This window comes from Meles meles, chromosome X (genome assembly GCF_922984935.1).
Source record: "Meles meles chromosome X, mMelMel3.1 paternal haplotype, whole genome shotgun sequence".
Taxonomy (NCBI): domain Eukaryota; kingdom Metazoa; phylum Chordata; class Mammalia; order Carnivora; family Mustelidae; genus Meles; species Meles meles.
Genome location: NC_060087.1, coordinates 130,403,191 through 130,424,219, shown reverse-complemented (window position 1 = coordinate 130,424,219; position 21,029 = coordinate 130,403,191). Strand labels below are relative to the sequence as shown.

The 21,029-nt window shown below is 53.4% G+C and overlaps 1 protein-coding gene across 2 annotated transcripts in view; it reads right to left on the bottom strand.

The window, feature by feature from the left end:
• The window catches only part of ZNF185 (zinc finger protein 185 with LIM domain), a 54,107-nt gene that overhangs the window by 25,692 nt on the left and 7,386 nt on the right, over positions 1-21,029 (bottom strand). The window contains exons 2-14 of one of the 2 annotated variants that reach the window (XM_045996544.1): positions 16,754-16,874; positions 16,504-16,627; positions 16,164-16,229; positions 14,284-14,322; positions 14,104-14,181; positions 13,449-13,538; positions 12,568-12,654; positions 12,007-12,090; positions 11,669-11,710; positions 10,707-10,793; positions 5,327-5,431; positions 3,987-4,085; positions 902-991 (exon numbers count right to left, since the gene is read on the bottom strand). In XM_045996544.1, coding sequence (XP_045852500.1) covers positions 902-991; positions 3,987-4,085; positions 5,327-5,431; positions 10,707-10,793; positions 11,669-11,710; positions 12,007-12,090; positions 12,568-12,654; positions 13,449-13,538; positions 14,104-14,181; positions 14,284-14,322; positions 16,164-16,229; positions 16,504-16,627; positions 16,754-16,787 — 1,025 coding nt within the window. In that variant the 5' untranslated portion in view covers positions 16,788-16,874. The remainder of the gene's footprint in view (positions 1-901; positions 992-3,986; positions 4,086-5,326; positions 5,432-10,706; positions 10,794-11,668; positions 11,711-12,006; positions 12,091-12,567; positions 12,655-13,448; positions 13,539-14,103; positions 14,182-14,283; positions 14,323-16,163; positions 16,230-16,503; positions 16,628-16,753; positions 16,875-21,029) is intronic. The other variant, XM_045996545.1, reaches the window with a different exon arrangement.

Below are 21,029 nucleotides of genomic sequence, written 5' to 3'. Positions count from 1 at the left end.
AGTATATTCAACTGCAAGTTTTGTCTGCAGTTCTCTATCTGCAACTCTTTTCTCCTTGATATTCCTAGAATTGGTTCCTTTTCCTCCCTCAAGAACTTGCCTGAGTTATCCCATGTAAGTAATAGACTTCTTCACTTCCACCACTCTGTATCAGCACCCTGGCTATTTCTTTCAGAGCACTGTTCTTCCCAGGGGGCACAGATACCTAGGTTCCAGACGTTTGTTCTTCCTTCCAATTAGGTGCAAACCTCACAGGATTGTGGGGATCAAAGACACAGTGAATTGAGGGCTGTGCATACAGTAGGTGACCCAAAGTTAAACAGTTGTTGTGATCATTAACAATATCTAGTATTAAATGCCAGTCAGCCCCTTCTATTCCACCAGTCCCTGACAAGGACCCTCAGTACTAGCCACACTCAACTACATATAGTGCCCAGGAAATAGCCGGCTGTTTGGAATCCTTTGCATATCCTGTTTCCTTTGCTTGAAGGATCTCTATTCACCTTTCAAGATTCGGCTCAAAAGCCACCTAACCCATGAAGCTGCCTCCCATTTCCCTGCTTCCACATAATGTATAGTTGCAGTGCGGGCCAGGCTTTGCCTCCCTTCAGCCATATCTGTGTGCTCCAGCCTCCAGCACAGAGTAGGTGCCATTTGAGTGATTGTTGATTGAAAGAGTGGGTGACTTCCTGATTATGGAAGACTTCCTGGCTGGAGGCAACAAGGTGTAGTGGAAAGCTTTGTGGCCCCAGAGGCAGAGGCCAGAGGGCTCTGGCTGGGGCTTCAGCTCCTGCCACATGCTCACAGGCCTTGCTGGCCTTACCCTCCAGGCCAAAGGCTAACACATACCTGACTTGCTCTCTCCACCTAAGAAGATCAGCACTGTTGCCTGATGCCTTACCCCTTCAGGTGTGCCTCTCTGTCCTCCAGGTCTGCTGGACTGTCACTCTTCTGGTCAGCTGGTCCAGCAGAGGAGACAGTAGTACCGGAACTGAGGGAGAAAGCACACATGCCTACTGAGGCCTCAGACCAAAGGAGACTGAAGTCCCTTCCCAGATGTCTCCTCACAGGAAAGGGGACGCAGTATCTGGCAGTAAAGGATGGCATCTCCCTAACCCTTAGCACCTGAGTTCAAGATCAAGCACTGCTTCTGATCAGCTCTTGGTTTTGGGTTCCAGTATCCTTGCCTGATCTCCTGGGGCTGTGTGGGAGTACAGGAAGATTGCTCTTTAGTGAATGTTCCACACACCCACAGCAAACTAGCCACTCCTGCTGGCGGACTGATAGATGAAATAGGGCGCAACCCCTTCCCATTGCCCCTTAGCACCCCTGGACCCATAGGCCCTCCTCAACCACTTCCATTTGCTTCCTGGGACTGAGCCTCCTAGGACTGGTCGGCTGTCCCTGGGATTCTTCCTCCTGACTTCTGCTTGCTGGGTTGAGCTTCAGTCCCTACAGGATGGTCTCTTCCCAAGCTCTGTCTCCCAGTGCCATCCCTTCTGCTACCTCAGCTTGGATCCTTGTGAGTAGGTACTAGGCTTACAAGGCTGAGAGTTGGCGCCACACACACACATCCTGATCATTCAGGAGACGGGGGGGAAGCCAGCAGCTAAACAGAGTCTATGGAAGGAGTCCAAGCTTGGTCTGGGTTCAGGACTTTGTGTCTGTATGTCTATTCCCTCCCCAAACAATGGCTTCCATCTCCAACAGATGATGAGAGCTGAAGGACTGTTCAAATAGATGCTCAGGGCATAATACTTAGAGACCACAGCTGCCTGACACTGGGGCAGTATATGCTCCCTGAAGGCACATTGCCTACATTCAAATCAGCACTTTGCTACATCCCAGCTGTGTGATCTTAGGCATATCACTTGACTCCTCTGGGCCTCAGTTTGGTCATCAGTGAAATGGGGATGATAACTGTGTCCGCCTCATAAGTTTTCCAAGAATAATACATGAATTAATTTATGCCAAGTAAATAGAATAGAATTATTCTATTATTATTATTAGAATAATGCCTGATCTGTATCATGTGCTAAATTGCTTCTGTTATTATTACTGGGGCCTGTGGCCATTTATAGAAGCAGCATCCCTTTGCAATCCATCTGTATCCATCACCTTGATACAGACTGAGTGAGTGGGTGGCTGAATTGCCCAGTCTTCCCAGGGGTAGGTTGCATTCTTTGCCCCTCTGTAAATCAGGCAGATTGATGTTCACAGCATGCTAAGCAGTCATAGCTCACCTCAATACCTATGCAAGCCTATACTCATGTTTGTTCTCAAATCCATTTATCCCAGTTGTACTTAACAACCGTAATTACTAAATTCAATTATTCATAAAAGTGAATGGGGGAGAAAAGTGAATGGAAAAGGAGTGGTTCTTTTCTGCACAAGAAATAACATTTTCTGGGACACCTGGGTGGCTCAGTGGGTTAAGCATCTGCCTTCAGCTCAGGTCATGATCCCAGGGTCCTGGATCGAGTCCCACATTGGGCTCCTCACTCAGCAGGGAGCCTGCTTCTCCCTCTGCCTGCCACTTCTCTTGCTTGTACGCATGCACACCATCTCTCTCTCTCTCTCTCTCTCTGACAAATAAATAAATAAAATATTTAAATGAAAAGAAAGAAAGAACATTTTCTTGAGTGCCTGGCTGGCTTAGTTGGTAGAACATACAACTCTTATCTCATGGTTGTAAGTTTGAGCCCCACATTGGGTGTAGAGATTACTTAAAAATAAAATCTTAAAAAAAACCAACATTTTCCTTAGAAAGATAATAACAGGAAGTTTCTTTAAAATCATAGTCAAAATAAGGATAGGTAAAACAACATAAAAAACTCTTGAATCTCGTAAGGTTAAAAGGTATAAAAGTCTAGACGATTCTTCAGATATTTTGTAAGGTAACTTGATATTTGGCTTCACTTTAAAGAAAATGAAAGCAGAAAGCAAAGACTTCATTTTATGAAGGTGTGTAAGTAAGAAGGGTGATCTATATGAATAGTCAAACGTGAAGCAGAAGTCTACAACAGCAACGAGCGAATTCATTTAATAGCACGACGATGCTGGCCAGTAAGTGGTGACGCAGTCTGCAGGTACTGGGCTCTCAGAGAGCCCTCCCCACTAGTGGCTCCTCAAAGAGCCAAGGCCCCAGCCCAGCAGTCTTTCCTTGCAACTGCTGAAGCACAGTGGTAGGGCAGATCCTGGCTTTGTCATTCCTCTTTGTCCGTTTGCTCTGAACCATAAGGGAGCTAGCACAACTTGGAGTTGAACAAACTGGGCCAACATCAGCATTCCCATCCTTTGTCCCCAAGGATGACTCATGCTTGGCTAGAAACCACTTGGGGACAGGTGGGACCTTGCCATTTCCTGAATCAACTGAGAAAGCAGCTCCTGACTCCACCCAGGTCGAGGAATCTGAGCCCAGCCAGACATGCTTGTCTTCTCAGAGGGGCTACTGCTTTTCCTCTCACTGAACCACAAAGCATAACTGGCCAGGAAAGGCTGGTGGGGCAGGAAAAGGAGATTTGGGGCTTCTGGAAGGGAATGGGGAAAGCAGCGATGAAGGACCTTCTTCAACTTCAGTCCTCAGAGCTCAGCCAAGAAGAAACAAATGACCATCATTTGGTCATTTTTTTGTTTAGTTTGTCCCTTCATTCATTCCCCACATATTCATCCTACCTCCTGATGCCTGCCCAAGAAGGAGCTGGGCCTCCAGCTGCAAGGGGGCCCTTGTGTCTGCTCTGGAGCATCTTGAGAGCCAATGGCAGAAGGTAGACAGAACAAAACTCAAGCATGGTCAATTCCCTTAAGTGGAAAGCCAAGGGACAAAGGATGTGGTGGCAGCAACTGGAGAAGCTATAAACAAGACTATGGGAAATGATAGTGCTCAGTCCCCAGCAACCCAAGCAGATCTGGCAGCTTGACCCTGGCTTGTCACCAGAGACATGAGAGAATAAGTTGGGGCCACCTGTCTCCCCCAGGCAGCTTACCTTTCTCTCTCAGAGCCAATGTCTGCTCCAGTCAAGCCTTCAGGTAGAAAGCCCATGGCTCCGGATCCCACATTGCCATCACTTGACTGTGCACTTGACCTGTTTTGGGAAGAGAAGCATTTGCTGACTCTGATTAGGCTTTGATCTAATATAATGAAGATGTCTTGAGAGCAAGCCTCAAGGACTAGAAGCCCTGGCTCTCGGATGCCACCCTGCGCTGTTCTAACTAGAGTCAATCTGACATTAGCAGGTATTTCTGCTTTTCTTCCAAACGTGATGGACTGGGAGCAAGAGTGGAGCCAAAAACCAAAAACAGAACAAAGTGGCAACTCGGGAGGAGGCTGGCACAATGGAGGGATCAAGGCATTTGGGGTCACTAATAAACCATAGAGCCCAGGGCAGAAACAAGATCCCCAAGACATCCTAGATTCCCTTCCCTCGTTTCCATGGCTGAGTCTCCACGGGGGTCCAGAATGCCACACTGAGAAAATGATGGCAGGCAGGCAAGGTTGTGGCTCTTATCCATTACTGGCTACTAGCATCTCATTGGAGAAATGTCTAACTCTCGGGGTGCCTGAGTGGCTCAGTAGGTTAAAGCCTCTGCCTTCAACTCAGGTCATGATCCCAGGGTCCTGGGATCGAGCCCCGCATTGGGCTTTCTGCTCAGCAGAGAGCCTGCTTCCTCCTCTCTCTGCCTGCCTCTCTGCCTACTTGTGGTCTCTGTCTGCCAAATAAATTAAAAATTAAAAAAAAAAAAAGAAATGTCTAACTCTCAGCCACTGCTCATCACACCCAGGCTTCCCTGGTCTGTCTTGGAGGACAACTCAATGAGATGGTCACAGGATGGCTGGGCACAACCACCCCTTCTGGACTCACCGTCCCCAACTAGCTCTGCCTCGCATCTTTACCAGCCTCTACCATGTCTCCCTTCAGCCACAGGTCATCCTGGAAGTCCATGCTAGATACTCTGTTGAGGCCCATGTACTCTTCGGTCACTGACTACCCTAAACTGATGACTTGGCAGCCTTGTTTGCCCTGGCCATCAGCAGGACTGCTTTCAATGGGGACAAAGCCACAGTGAAGACAGGCCAAGGGCTGGGGTCAGGGTGGTCTGGCCTAGAGATTTGTCCAGCTCTGCGACTGGCTCCCTGAGGGAGGGGCCTGCCCCTCTCCAGGCCTCATGCATTCCTTCATTTATTCTTTCAACAAATATTCACTGAGGACCTGCACTGCCTCAGACACTGGGGACACGGTGGGGAACTGGACAGTCCTGGTCCCAGCTCTACCCATTGACCATAGACCAAAGGCCACATGGGCTCTACGTCCCTGCACCAAGTTACCTTTCAGGGTCTAGACTGGGGCTCTTGCAGGCCTCCTCACCAACCAAGTCTCTCTTGGCCTCTCTAGGGCTGGGGCCCTCTTTGTCTTTGGAGCCTGGGGAAGAACTATGGAGGAAAGGAACATAGGTCAACCACCCAGTAGCCACCCACACTTCGATGAAGACAGTTAGCTCATCCCTAAATGCCAACTATCTCCAAGGAACTTAAAATTTGATATTGTAGGACTGGCCAATTCTCAAATTCTCATTACTAATAGTGACTGTTGACTGAAGGTCAGACTCCATTCTCATGATTCTGCATGCATTAATCCTCCACGTAAACCCCAGGATATGCACACTGTATTTGTTCATGTCTACTTTATAGATGAGTGAATGAGGGCACAGAGAGCCCAAGCAATGTGCCCCAAGTTCCCCAGGTAACAAGGGGAAGAGCTAGGATTTGAACCCAAATGGTTCAAATTAGTCCAGAACTCTGGTTGCAGAGTTCTAGACTATAATTCTCCATGACGTTAAGACTGCTCTTAACCTCCTAATTCAACCTCCCTCTGTTCTTTCTGACCTAGTGGGACACCTCTGGCTTCCTTCCTCCATCTGTCTGTCATAACTCTGTGACACCATCTCCTACCTCCCTTGCCATACCTTCCCAGTCCCCTTCACCTTTTCTCCTCTTCTGCTCTGTAATTTTGGTGCTCTCAGCATTCCTTTCCATGCCCATGCTCCACCACCTTGCCCACCTCCTCTGTTCTCATGGCATCAACTGCTACCTTCAAACCAGTGACTTCCGCTTGTTCTGACCTCTCTGTGCTCCTGACCCATACCTCCAATGCCATCAGGCTGCCCTCAGGGGGTATGACCAGGTAGTTGCCACCTCCACACAGGGGTCTGTGCTCAGCCTGCTGGCCCTTCTTTCCTTGACTCCCTTGACACTGTGCCCCATGTAAACACTAACATTGAATCCCATTGTTTCACTTTAATCTGTCTACACATAACAAGGAGATTTCTTGAGCCCTAACCTCTCTCCAAAACTTCAACTTCAAACCCCCAAATACCGCCTGGCAATTTGCATTTGGATGCCCACAAGTGAAATCACATATTCATTAAAAAATACCAAGTATTAGGGGCGCCTGGGTGGCTCAGCGGGTTAAGCCTCTGCCTTCAGCTCAGGTCATGATCTCAGGGTCCTGGGATCAAGCCCCTGCATGGGGCTCTCTGCTCAGCAGGGAGCCTACTTCCTCCTGTCTCTCTACCTGCCTCTCTGCCTACTTGTGATCTCTCTCTCTCTCTGTCAAATAACTAAATAAAATCTTTAAAAAAAAAAACAAGTATTTATATCACCCCTTCTTGCCCCTTCACCCTGGTCCCCAGGAGTGTACTGAAGTATGAAGCAAAAGGCATAGAGTGGGAGTCAAGCAGCCTCTGTGGGAGTCCTGAATCTGCCTGTTCTTGGCCGTGTTACCTTGAGCAAGTTACTTGACCATTCAGGGTCTCAATTTCCACATCTATTAAATGGACACAGTGACTGTGTTTACATCCTGCATGAGGATATCTGCTAGGCTGTTGGGGCAGAGTAGGGTTTGGTGAATTCTAGCTTTCCCTCTTTCTTCTTCCCCCAATTTGATTCTCCCATTGGCAAGTGGGAGATCAATGGGTTGTTGTAGCTTTGCCGCTCCCAGACAAAGTACCCGAAGCCTTGTGGGTTCTGAAGACAGGAGACATACCAGGGATGTTCACTAGAGGCAGCCTGACTTCCTCCTACATCTCTTGGGGTCACTTTGCCCTTGTTTCTCAGAGATTGGTCACCTTAGGGAAATCAATGAAGCAGGTTTCGATACTGCCTTATTAAAGAAATCATTCCAGTAACAAACACTCCTGCATTTCTGTTCTGGTCCAAAGGGAATGTATGGAACACTTAAGGGCAGGTGTTCAGAGTCCTTGGGGAACAATGATCTATTCGTGTACAACTGTGCACCGGCAGGATTTTCCCCAGGGTGCTGGCATAACTACTTCTGCCTTTTAGAAATCTCACCAGGTAGAGATGTGGCATGTCTAGGGATGGGGCAATAGAAGAATAAGAATAGGAAATGTCCCTAAAGTAAAATGGGTAGGACTCAGTGCCTGACTGGGGTGGGGATGTGGAGGAGGAGTCAAAGAGGAGAGTAAAGGAACAGAGATCCATTAGGCCTCATCTTGGATGCCACTTCTCCCAGGGAGCCTTCCCTTAACCATCCCCACCTCTAGCTGGTGATGGTAACTGGTTACAGCAGCCTCAGCAAATTGGTACAGGGACCTTCCAGCCTCCCTTCTCCTGCAGCGGCCCGCCAGCTCCACCCCCTACCAGAGCTTCAGCCACAGATCGCTCTAGTTCAGCCTTAGTTCCTCAGCTAGGCTGAGAGCCACTGGAGGTCACGGGCACTCCTCTAGTGTGGCCCCAGATGCCTGTGGCATTTAGAACTTGGGGCAGCCTCACGAGGTCAGTATCACTACTCACTGTTGTATACTCGAGGATGCTGAGGCACAGGGGGTTAAAGTACAAAGCCTTGTGCCGGAAGCTGTGCTGTTACTGCTCTCCAGTTCGTCTGCCGGGCAGCACGCTGGGGCACAGCCTACAGGCCCTGCCATGATCGGGTGAGGCAGAAAGCCAAGGAAGCTTGACCAGTGCTGTGATGGGGACAGCAGCCACTTTCTCTGGAATAATGTATTTGAATAAGCTCAGTCCAGAAGGCAGGTACGAGTCATTCCACAATGAGAAGGTTCAAGACAAGATGAACTCAAGAAATCAAGCCCCAGGGTGCATGGAGGGAAGACAAGGAGTTCAGATGAACTTGGAGCTGAGAGGCCTTTGGGATGCCAGGCAGGTCTGGTATCTGATGGAAGGAAAGTGACAGCTGGACAGCCCCAAGGACACAGCCTGCAGGTCCCAAACTTTCAGCCCTCCCTGAAGTCCCTGTAGGCTTTGGCACCTAGAACAAGGCCTTCCGTCCTGGGAACTTACTGCGGCAGCCTCAGCAGGGCCGTAGCTGGGGACAAGGCTGTGATGTTCTCCTGCCCCACTCTGCCGTAAGCCAGCTTTTTCTGAAGTGTTACAGAACCCAGAATTTGGTTAAGTCACTGCTCCCCACAGGGCGTGGCTCCTTCAAGGCCACATCCAGGCCTGGAATTCTCAAATAACCAGGCAGAGCGAAGCTGGGTGTGGGAAACTGATGGCGGCTGCCTGACCCGACCAGTGCAGGACCTTCCTGACGCAGCGGGGTCAGAAAGGAAGGCAACCCAGGACCAGCTCACCTGGAAGCTGTCGGGGATGGCAGACATTTTGCGACTGCAGAATCTGAGGGCAACATCACACGGAGCCTCCCTGACCAGCCCCTGTCGCACACTACGGACAACTCCTTCCACCCGGTTGGAGGCTGCCCCATTGTGAGACATCTTTGGTGTCTAGAACACTCTGTAATCTGGTCCCCATTCAGTTTCCTGGGGCCTCACAGGCAAGTTTGATCTTGGACTTCTGGCCTCCAGAACTGTGACACAGTATATTTCTGTTGTTCAAGCCACCAGTTTGGGGGACTTTGCTACTGGTGCCCTAGCAAACCACGGCAGCCAACTTGCTGTGACAGCCAGCTGATGGGTATTAAACATCCAAAGTCATTTTTTAGAATAAATGTTAAAATGCCTCTCAAATACATAATACAGAACAACCTAATTCTTCTATGTCCTCTTTTAAAAAAACACCTGAAACCATTCATTGTTTTTTTTTTTCCTTTTACACAAAACACAAATAAGGAGAAATCAGAGATGTACACTGTTTGGGGCTGAATTATGTCCTCTTCAAAATTTATATGTTGAAGTTCTAACCTCTAGTGCCGTAGATTGGAGCCTTACTTGGAAACAGGGTCATCGCAGATGGTATTCGTGAAGATGAGGTTCTACGGGAGTAGGACAGGCCCCTGATCTAAAATGACCTACGACCTTATGGGGAGAGGAGATCAGAACACAGACACGCACAGGCAGGAGCCCGTGAAGACACACAGGCAGGGGTGGCTATCTACAGACCAAGGACAGGCCTCCCTCCCAGGCCTCAGAAAGAACCAATCCTGCTTACGCCTTGATTTTGGACTTCCAGCCTCCAGAACCAGGAGACAAGATACTTCTGTTCTTTAAGTCCCCCAATCTGCGCCACTTTGTTCTGCCAGCCCTAGCAAACGAAGGCAGCCCCCAAGTCCCATCAGTGCTGCCTTGTGAAGAGCTCTCAAATCTTCCACTTGTTTCAAAGTTCTTACAGATGAGAGTTCGTGCAAACAAGGGAGTATCGGGGCGCCTGGGGGGCTCAGTCATTAAGTGTCTGCCTTTGGCTCATGTCATGATCCTGGGGTCCTGGGATCGAGCCCTGCATGGGGCTCCTTGCTCGGCGGGAAGCCTGCTTCTCCCTCTCCCACTCCCGCTGCTTGTGTTCCCTCTCTCGCTGTGTCTCTGTCAAATAAATACATAAAATCTTAAAAAAAAAAAAAGCCAAAAAACAGAAAAGCAAGGGAGTATCCAGAGAGGAAGGGAGTGAGGAGGAGGCGCTGCCGCGGGGGCTGTGACCTCAGCTCCCCCCGGGCACAGAAGGTCTGCAGCGCCGCTGGCCCCCACAGTCTGTGTTACGGCAGGTGGGCACACACAGATGGCCGTGGGACTTGAACTGGGGAGGGGAGTAGCAGCTTGCCGGGAAGTGGACTTGGCTCAGTTCGCTGCAGAGTACAAGGAAGTACTGCTTGCTCTCTGTTTGCGGACAAGAGAGTGCCGTCACGTGCGCAGACGCTCAGGGCTCAGCAATCCGAGCAAATCAGGGCCCCCTCTGCAGTGAGATCCCCAGCGCTCAGCCCGCTCTTGCCCTGGCGTTCCAGTCCCAGACCCTCCCCTATGACTGGCTCACAGGCCGGAGCCAGCGCACAGCACCCACCTGGGCTCCCAGCTCCCTGCAGGGCTGGGCAGACTCAGCATGCACTCAGCTCCACCTTCAACGTTGGCACGTTGAACTTGGACAACTTACAGTAGAGCTCTAAACGAGCTCAAGCATGGCAGGGCTAAGACCCTGATGGTAGGCCCTCTCAAACCCTAAGGCTAGTACTTTTTTCTAAGATGTTGTGGCTGCCATTAGGTTAACACAGATAAGCATCGAACAGACAAGAGTGACACGCTGTCTCTGGACATCAGGCTGTTGTGCTCCGTTCAGCCCTAGGACATCCAACCACACAGGCTCTTACTGATTTCTGTGCCCCATCTTGTCGCTGGGCACATGGGGACGCTGACCCTGAGGCCCTGCAAGGCGGCGACCCAGCAGAAGTCCCGCAGTGACGCCGGCAGGGCAAGCCCCCAGCCCCAGGCAGAGACGAGGGGTTCATTACCTGCTTGAGCCAGGAGGGGAACTTGCTAGAGCAGGTGGGTCTTGGCTCTTCTCAGAAGGAGGCCTGTCCTCATCCACCACCTCAACCCTGGGGACAAGAAGAGAAACAGATGCACTGCTTGTCCCCTGTGGCGTGCTGGGCTGAATAGTGTGCCTCCAAAATTCATGTCCGCCTGGAACCTGTGAACGTGACCTTATTTGGAAATAGGGTCTCTGAAGATGTCATTAAGTTAAGATCAGGTCACACTGGAGTAGCGTGAGCCCTACATCCAATGCCCAGTGTCCTTATAAGAAGAGGGAAATGTGGACACAGACACACAGAGAAAAGGTCCATAAGATAGAGGCGGACACTGGAGGAATATGTCTACAAGCCAAGGAATGTCAAGGGTTGCCTGTGGTCACCAGAAGCTGGGAAAGAAGCCTGTGACGTAGCATCCCGATCATTCCCTGTGAGCCCTGTTCACACTGTAGGGCCCATCTCCAGCGTCACTGTCACTTCCAAGGACCTGGCCAGGCCGAGGATCCCAATGACAAACCTCTGGACCCCAGCCCCATAATCCCCCCTGCCACGGCATTGTCCAACCTATCCCTGGCAGGGCGGGAGGGATGGGAACAAGTCCTTTTCGCCCTGGTAGCTACTTTTGCTTCAAAACTTCAGAGGCCCTTGGAAACACTATGACTCTATTGGGGGTCTGGGCCCTAGCCCTGTTAGCAAACAGAAGTTTCCAGCCACAAGCTACGTTCTGCTGGCCGGATCGTGCCTACACAGAACTGCCTGTTGAAGCCCCCAAGTGCCACCGAAGCCACCTAGCTGCTCGCCGGGCCTCTCGACAGAAGCTACCGGCCCCTCCAACTTCCCACTCTAGGCCTGCCTTCCACAGAGCTCATCCTCCACCCCTGCGGCCAGGAGACCGTCTCTGCAGCCAGCGAGACGCTTCCAAGTCTTCCCTTGCTGACATTTACCTCTTTGCAATGAACGGCGCCTGCATCTCCTGGGTAGGGCTGCTGAAAAGGAAGCAGAAAAGGCAACGTGTTGGACAGAACCCGTGGACAGGTGACATCATGACCACTCTGCTTTACAGGGACCCGGTCTCCTCTCCCACTGGTCCTGCTGGCAGGAGCCAGACCTCTCCGTTTTCCAGAAAGTACATCGAGAATCCCAGAAGGTCTGGCTAGGAGGGTTCTCTCAACTAACCCCTCACTAGCCAAAGGAACCCTGGAGCCCTAAGGGGAGGGGAGCCGGTCGGTAGCTGGGCTGGCCCAGAGCCAGGCCCCGCCATGTCTCCCGCTGCGTAACTAACCTGGTGCTCTTCTTGGCGGCTGACAGAACATAGGAGTGCTCGCGGGGAGCCGTCTTCCTCAGCACACTGCTTGCGGCCTCCGACCTGGGGCGGCACAGGGAGGGGGCATCTAATGCCATAAGGCGGGACTCACTCTGCCAAATTAGCACCTGCTCCCAGATTTTACAGAGGAGCACACTGAGGCCCAGGGAGCTTTAGTGACTTTAGAGACCTCCCAGGGGCAGGGCCTATTTGGGTCCAATTTGCTCAGGACCCTTTTTAACAAACTGATATAAAGTCCCAAAGCACCTTCCTCCCTCCAGCCTGTCTGCCCACAGTGGAGGCTTCTCACAGACCCTCATCTCCTAGGTTTTGCTCCATAAAGGGTTCATAGGGTCTTCTGAGCTGGCCCAGCCCTGAGTCGGTGGTTCTGGGCCTCAGTCAGTGGCACCTGCTGCTGGTCGGCCACTTCTCCAGTACGTGCTGTGCACCTCGTCACCTCAACTGGCGCAATTCCTGTCACTGGGCCACGCAAACCTGGGCCCCTGCCCTGCCCGTGGGACGTCGGGTGGGCACCGTTACCTCCGTTTCTGCTCATCAGATGAGAAGGGTACCTCCTCCTCTTCGGCGGCCCCCGAGGCTGAGCTACGCCGGACGTTGTAGGGTGCCCTGGGGGAGGGGTGGGGAGGAGGTGACTGTCGGTTGTGGCCCCTCCTCCCCCATCTCTGAGCCTTTGCTCATGCCACTTCTTCCTCAAGGGCCAGCCCTCTCCTCTCTCCTTGGGCCAGCCCTAACCATCCCTCAAGACCCAGCTGAAGCCTCTCAACTCTCACATCCCTTCTGCAGAGAGATTTCTTAGCTGCTCCATGTCACTGGATGATTGTGACAAGGGATATAAAAATGTGGGGCCCCTGGGAAGTACGGGTACAACCCGCACCTCTGTCCACAATCCCCCCTCCCTGGGCACATTGTGGGGGGCTTCTCTGACAGGGGCCAGAAGGGGAGCCCAGAAGATTTATATCCAAGAAGCCACTCAGATTCCTGCACAAAATGCCAGTAACTGATAGGCTGCCAGGACCGTGAGCATGCTTGGGGTCATCCAGCCTAGCCTGAACCCCAGAGGCATGCAGAGGCATGTCCAGAATACAGAGCCAACCAGCAGCGGCCCACAGCCATGAGCCATGACCCCTTCCGCAGACCCACTGGCCCCTTCAATAAGCTCCTTTACAGTCCTTGCTTTGCCTCCGATCGCAAGTGCAACGTGTACAGCTGCCCAGCTTTCTGGGGTTTGTCACTCTGTTGGTAACCTCCAGGTCACAGTGGCAGGCAGCAGCGATGTCAGGCTGGTGGGACTGGCATTCCTGGGCCATGTGCAGAGGCAAGCAACCAGCTGCCCTCAGCAGGCCTGGTGTTTGGGCTGGTCCCTGGAGGGAGCCGAGCTAGGTCTGCAGTACCATACTTACAGCTTCTTGTAATCCTCAGTGGTCATCTTATAGCCAGACGACGAGGGGCGGGGAGGGCCAGCAGGAGTGGCTCTCAGCAGACCGGTTGCACTGGAGAGGAAAGGAGGAGGAAAAGGAGGAAAGGAGTTTCCGTGTGTCCCGTCTTGCTTCCAAATCTGCCCACATGGCCCAGGAGACATGTGGCTAGGGGCCTTTCCTCTTTTCTCTCACCACCCTGAGCAGGGCAGCCCTCCTGCCATAGGTAGGCCCAAGCCCCTTAGCCCTGCCTCTCTGAGGGAGCCCGGGTTCACCTTGACACTGAGGTGCTTTGACGACGTGTCACCTCGGTCTGCCAGGAAGAAGGCAAACTAAAGCACACAGCGCAGTGCAGTCAGCCAGCAAGTCAGCCTCCTCCCTGTGCCTCTGCCCCGGTGGCGAGGACCAGTCAGGTGGTGGCCCAGGATCTCCCAGAGGCATGGCTGCTGGGAACCCAAGTGTCAGGCTGGACCATACATCCACCTCGAGCCTTTCTGTCCCAGCACTGCTACCCAGGGCCCTGACCCATGGAGGCAGAGAGCGGCCACCTCCCACCCTCCTGCCCGCCCCCTCTTGCTGACAGGAAGAATCATCTCTCTGCCATGAGCTTGGCATAGGCCCTCACCCCATGGACACACACCTTTTTGGAGCTCCGTTGGCCTTGGGGAAGTGCTGCTGGGGCTGGCACGAGCTGTCTATGGGCCTGGTGAACACGCCCCTGAAAGAAAGCCCAGAAGAAGTCCAGTGAGCTCCCCTGTGAGAAGCCGGGGAGCAGTGCGGGCAGGCATGGGGACGTGGGCAGGGTCCTGTGGTCACCTACCGGATGATATAGCCGGTGGGAGCCCTTGTGCCTGGAGGCCTGCCGAGGGAGAGGAAGGTATGAGAGGAAGCGAAGATGCCCTACGTTCTCCTGCATCCGGAGAAAGCAGAGTGGATCGGCCGGTGGGTGTCCCAGTGTGGTCAGAGTGAAGACAGCAAGAGGGGCAGCCACCCCTTCACCCAAGCCAGAGTGCCTGTTCTGCTCTGCCCATTGCTCATGCTCCCTCAGGAAAGGTACTTATGGCTGATTCTTCCAGGACTGGCCCCAGGACGGTCCTGGCTCACACCAAGTACCAGGCAGGTGTATTTCATGGCTGAGCGTTTCCTGAAGAGCGTTTCCCCTCCAAACTCCAACTTTTCCCTGGCCTGCTAGGGCACAACAATCCCACGAGGAAGAGGTCATTTGGGATTGCTGACAGAGCCCGCTCACCCTCTATTGTCAGAACTGGAGGCTCCATGGCCAGAGGCCATGGTCCTTGACCTGAGGCGCGGCCTCCTTTGGGGAGGCTCGTGAGGGCCCCAGGGGTAGAACTGAAGCCAGAGGCCCCTCTCTTCCTGCTCCTTGGGGCTTCCCTCCTCCAGCTCCTGAGACGCCCACATCACAGTCTGGATGCGTCTGTGACTGGAGGGCGTGGCTGGCAAACAAACACAGCGCACGTGCTGGGTGCCACCTCCGTGGGAGCAAGTGAGGGGCAGGGACAGGGGACAAGGATTCGGCAGATGGCCCTTCTGTCTAGGAACAGAGGAGCTTAGTGTTGGAGCAGGGGCGGGGCAGTGGGTCTAAGGGCGGCACAGAGCCCCAGCGTTCTCCATCTTGACAGACCCTGCCCTCAGTAGGGACAGCCCCCCGGAAGTGACAAGGTTGCAAGGACACTTGGGGTGGGACCTGAGAAAGAAAGGTCCTTTTTCCCCCATTTAGGTTGAAATACCCATGCCTTGGAGAGAATGAGAGCCAAAGTTTAATAGACTTTCAGGTACCCCTGCTCTAGGCCCCGAATCACGGTCCCAGGATATGCTTTCCAAATACACCTCTAAACAGAAGCCCTGGGCGAGACCTGCACCCCCCAAAGTGAACAAGTGCCCCAGTGAGTAGACAGTCTTCGAGCCGTCCTCAGGCCTTCACCAACCTTGCCAACGGCAGCCCAATGGCAGCAGTCACAATTCATAATTCTCTTTTATAATCTTCTCTCTCCTTGGGTCGTGCCTGTGTTCCCTGCTAAGATGTCAGTTCCCTGAGCGAGCTGTGTCCTCTGTGGGTACTGAGTCAGTGAACAGTGGTGATGGGCATGTCCATTGTTATCGGGGCAGCCCCTGGGACTCAGCAGTGTGCTCGGACCCCTCCCTTCCAGCTGCTGCCGCTGCCTCTCCCACCACTTGAGAAAGGCCCAATATGTGAAAGTCCTCAAAACTGAGAGGTGACTGGCTGTTCCCTTTGGCCAGCTGTCAAAATAGATCGTCCTGAATCTGGGAGACAGTTGGACCAAATGTGTGCGTCTCCTCTCACGTGCTGATGACCAAGTGTCCTCAGCAATCCGGGCTCCAGATGAGAGAGAGTCATGTGTGACTCTCAGCTGCCCGATCGCCTGAGAGACGTTGTCTCACCCCCTACGGGGACTTCTCAGTGTCCAGTCGACAGCTGGAACCATGGAGGTCCATGAGGCAGCCAGCTTCAAGGTCACACAGCAAGGCCAGGCACCTGAACCCAGTGACTCCTGCATTCCCTTTCCCAAAAGGAAAGAGAGCAGAAAAGCCTGTCCTTCCTGTGGAGTTGAAATGACTCACCGATGACCCCGACATCTCTTCCAAGCTTGGGCTCCTCCTTATCCCCTCAAGACCGCAGCATGAGGTCCCCCCACCGGCCATCTGGGCGCCCCCTCTTACCTGGCCTTCGGGACCTCCCCAGCTGATGAGAAGGATGTGGCACGACTCCGGCCAGAAGGCAGCTCTCTGAGGAAACAGGAGTTGTGAAAACAGGGCGCCCTACCATCCTAGAGGCTGCTGCTGACTCCAAGCAGGGGAGCCGGGGTGCAGCTCACGCTCGTCGGTAACTCGGCCCACCGTTCCCACCTCACCTTCGCCCTCCCTGGCCTGCCTCCACGGGCCACAGGCCTGCAGGGACACGCCCACGCAGCACCCAGGGCTTTCCCACCCGGTGGCTTGGCTCGGGCCTGGCCTCAGCATGATTGCTTGCCCATGCTCCGCCCTCCCCAGCCGGCCTTACAGGGTGCGGCCCTCCGAGTCGTCCTGCTTTGTGATCCAGCTCTTGTCCCCCTTCAGCGTGGTTCGAACCTTCATCTGCTTGAGGACATTATTGCGTTCCTCCTCGCCAGGCGGCAGGGGCTTCCCTGGAAGGGGCAGGGCCAGGCAGCCTCAGAAGAGGAGCCCAGCCCCAGAACCATGAGGCCTCGCTCCCAGTTCCCCCAGTCTGCGGCTCTCATCCCCTCCCAGTTCCCCCAGTCTGCTGCTCTCACCTTTGGCGCTGCCTCCGAGAGCTGAGATACTCATGGTGCTTGCTCTGCAGATCCCGTCTCAGATGATTCCACTGGGATCCCGGGGGCAAAGGCAAGCACCGTCCAGACTGTCCTTTTGGCCCTGGGAGGCAAGAGTCGACGGAGTTCTGGGTGGTGGGCAGAGGCCAGGGACTGAGCACACACTGGGTCTGCCACTGTCTGCCCGGAGCCGCTTCCTCTCTCCAGTCTGCCTCAGTGTCCTCATTTGGCAAGTGGGATTTTAAGAAGTCTCCCCTTCAGTACTGCTATGAACGCAGAATGCACCCGTGTTCCTGCAAATGCCTGGCACCACCTGGCACAGCAAAGATCTCAGGGCAGTTGGACAGGAGCCAGGCAGCAGGGGCTCTCAGCCTGTCCTGGGTGTGCTGCTTTCTTTCTCTTCCTCTCTGTATTCGTGCCCTGCCTCCCTCCTTGCCTCTTCTCTGCCCTCTCGCCGTTGCTTCCCTCCTGTGGCCAGGGAGGGGTGGACCACGGTGGTCGCTCTCTGAGGCCTTCGCAGCACCATGAAGGTCTTTGCCCCAGGACGGGCTGGGGTGAGGAAGCTGCCTCTGCAGGCTGGGATTAGCGCTGTGCTTCAGGGAGAGGGAAGGCCCACATGGCGAGTTTGATGCCGGCGCCGGCCTGCCACAGTCGGCACAGTCGGCACAGCTGAAGCTGCCACGGTTGCACAGAAGAGTCCTGAGGCAGAGCGGCCTCCCTCTTAGGAGTCTGCCACCCTCTGGGCCTCACCAGGGCCAGGCCCAGAGTGGCCAGGCCCTGCTGCCAGCTGGCAAGCCCTGGACATGTTTCCTTAGAGGTCAGGGGCACACCAAAATAGGTAAGGCAAGGGCCAAGAGCAGAGCAAATTTGCCGCGTCAGCAAGAGCTGGCTTTCCCATAAACCACACTGGATGAGCGGTCCAGGAGGCCCAAGCCCGCCGCGTGCCAGGAACGGCACCTCATCACAGTGAACGGCAGCCCCACCGCCCGGCCCCTGACCGGAGCTGCCACGTCAGAGTTCTGTTGGGCAGAACTCATTCCAGAGGGGATCCTTGGGCCTCAGAGGTCCAACTCTCCCATCCCAGCAGCCCATGGAGTAACCCTACCGGGCGGGACACACAGACAGAGTCGCCGCCTGGGATCTCAGCCCCGCAGTGTGCCTCCGACTGACTGTGAGACCTTGAGCAAGTCCTCACCTTCTCCGGGCTCCAGCTCAGGGCCTCCTACTGCTGAGTCTTTAGGTTCCTGCAGGAAGTCATCAGTTGCCCCTTGACAAACCTGTGGCCCACATTGCCTAGAAGTTTCCTGTCCAAATCAGAACAAACCAGCCACCTCCAAAATCAGGACACATGCACACACATGCAGAATGACAGAGACGAGGGCCCACAGGAACTCACTGGCCAAAGGGACAGACACACGTCTAAGAGCCCACAGCAAGGCGGACTGGAGTTGCTTCAGGTCCCATCTGTACAGCTAAGACCCCAACCAGAAGACTCAAGGCTTAGTGCTCCCGCTTCACCACGCAAAGAGCAGGCTCGGTGCTGCATCTCAGAAGTCGAATGTCCTTTTTCAATAGGACGATAAAACGGAAAGAGGGAGGAAATAGAGTCTTCCCATGGGATTGAAGAAGGCAGCTCTTGGACCAAGGAGCCTTTGAAATGGACAGACGGACACATGAGGTTTGAATTCATGTCCCAGCTACAGAGCTGGTTTTTCCCTCCACCTCAGCACTCCCAGCTTCCCCCGCCCCACACGGCCCTGGACTCCTTTCATCTGTGCCTCATTCCTGCAGCTTGGCCCACATCAACCCTTGCTTCTCATTCAGCTTCTGCTGGCTCTCCGCTGTCTCTAAGCCTGGGGACAAACCCCCAGTCCCCTGACCCAGCCACTTTTCTCACAAATGCCCCTAGATGTTGACAGTGTGCTCCACGAAGACAGTGTGTCTCAATATTCCTGGAAGGTGGCCCTGCCATGGTAATCACTATGCCTTTCTTTATACTGGTACCCCCCCCCCACACACACACACCTGGAATGCTCTCCAGCTCTTCCTGCTGAGCTAAGCCCTGCCCCTTCCTCAGAAGCCCACTTGTCTTGCTTATTTCTGCTCCTACTGGGCTCTCCTCTCTTCTGACCTGAGTGCCTTGGTACTATTGACCGAAGTCTTCCCAGACAAGACCTGCTCCCTCTACCAGCCTCAGCAATGGCAGAACCCAGGCACCCCAGCTCACACCCCAACACACAGCCTGCACTGAATCCCAGCACTGATGAACCAAACATTGCCACCCTCCTCGGATCCAGGTCTCCTCTCAGACCTGCCATCCCCTTCATCCCCAATCAACGGACAGTCAGAAAAAGCCTCACTACAGACAGGCCTCTCTCATGCACTGTTGGTGCATGGGTCAATGGACACATCTTTTCATAGGATAAATCTCTACATGTATTGAAAACCCTAGCAGGGTAAGACCATTGGTCCTTCAGCTCTCCATCACAGCAATGTCTCCTAAGGACACAAATGAGTAAACAGAATAAAGCATACTAGAGGGGTGGCATCCCAGTGTTGAGTAAAATAGTGAAAATCAGGCAATAATCTAAACTCCCAACAGTCATGTTTAAATATATTCTGATCCATTCATCATTCAAGAAAATACTCTGTAGTCATTACAAATGATATTGATATATAGTGATATTTAACATGCCTTCATGTTTCCTTATATCATTAAGTGAAAGAAGCTTAAAAAAAAGACATGTAGGGAGCGACTGAGTGGCTCAGTCGATTAAGCGTCAGATTCTCGGTTTCAGCTCAGGTCATGATTTTAGGGTTGTGAGACTGAACCCTACATCGGGCTCCAGGCTCAGAATGGAGTCTGCTTGAGATTCTGTCTCTCCCCACACTCTAAATAAATAAATAAATAAATAAATAAGATCTCTAAAGAAAGGACATTACAGTGCACAGGGAAAGAAACACCTGAATGGATATATACCAAAATACTTTGCTCTTCTGTGTATTCTAGTTTTCCTATAATGAATGTGCATTGCCTGTGTGATAAAGACTAAACGAACAGGGGTTTAAGCAAGTGAAATGGGAGCGGGGACTGCTTGGATAGCCAAGGATGGCTCTCAAAAGCTGATGCCACGGGAGCAGTGCTGAGGAAGGACTGGGAAGTGAGGAAAGTCACGCATGCAGCGGGGAGTTCTCTCCCTCCCTCAGGGTAGACATCCTGGGTAGGGGTGGTGTGCCCTGGGCCTATAGGGACCCTCTGTGCTGCTCTGAGCCGAGCCTTGTCACCTGCAGGCACACACGTGACCTCCTCTAGAATCCTGGGTCCTCTTTGCCCATAGCTCACATGGGGGAGCCCCACCCACTTCTAGTCTTCCTCTTCTTCTGGGTACTTGGGCTTCTTTCAAACCCTTCTAGGCCCCCTGGCACATGAGACCTGCCATCCAGAAGGGCCACCTGGCCTGACAGCTCACATCTTTGCTCCTCATCCCTAAGTGGCTTCACATGGCTGTGGCATCGTCCTACTGTCTGGGCCTCAATTTCCTCATTTGTACAGTGGTGCCAAGCCACCAAGCCCATGGACCTACTCCTTGGGTCTCATACTGCTAGGAGACCCCTAAGCCTGAGCACGTGTCATTGCCGAGAATGTGGTGCCAGCTCTGTGCCATCCCGCAGTTTGGGTGTGATGATGCCAGCGGGTGTCGCCATCTCCCAAATGGCCCCATTTCTAGTCAGGACAGCCACTCCGTGTACACTTCTAGTACAACAGCTCCTGTTTCAACCTTGATATGGAGAAGTCTCCCGGTACCGTAGGAATTGCCATCTTGCCCTGCTTAGGAACAGTGGCTTATCTGCCACGTTTCACCCTAGCTTTCCCTCATAGAGCAACTCCTTGGCCAACTCCAAGCAAGGCGCCACAGTCAGACCACACCAGCCTGTCCCAAGGCAGTTCCGGACCAGGTCCTAATCCCCTGAGCAGGCCAGGCCACCTCAGACCCTAGATGGCCCTTCGCACCCTTCCCTCTACCCTCCCATCGCCTGCAGATGCTTCCTGGGCCAATCCGGGGGTGCATGCGTAGCAAGAAGGAGTGGGGGAGATGGGGACAGGCCCTTCCTGACGCAGATGGCCTCCAAATGTACCTTCCTCCCTACCACGGAAGCCTCTCAAAGGCTTTCCAGCAACCTCCCAGGAAGGGGCCTCTGGCCCTGATTAGATAGAGAGAAGCAAGAAGCCAATGAAGGAGTGCCAGGAGCTTGCTCT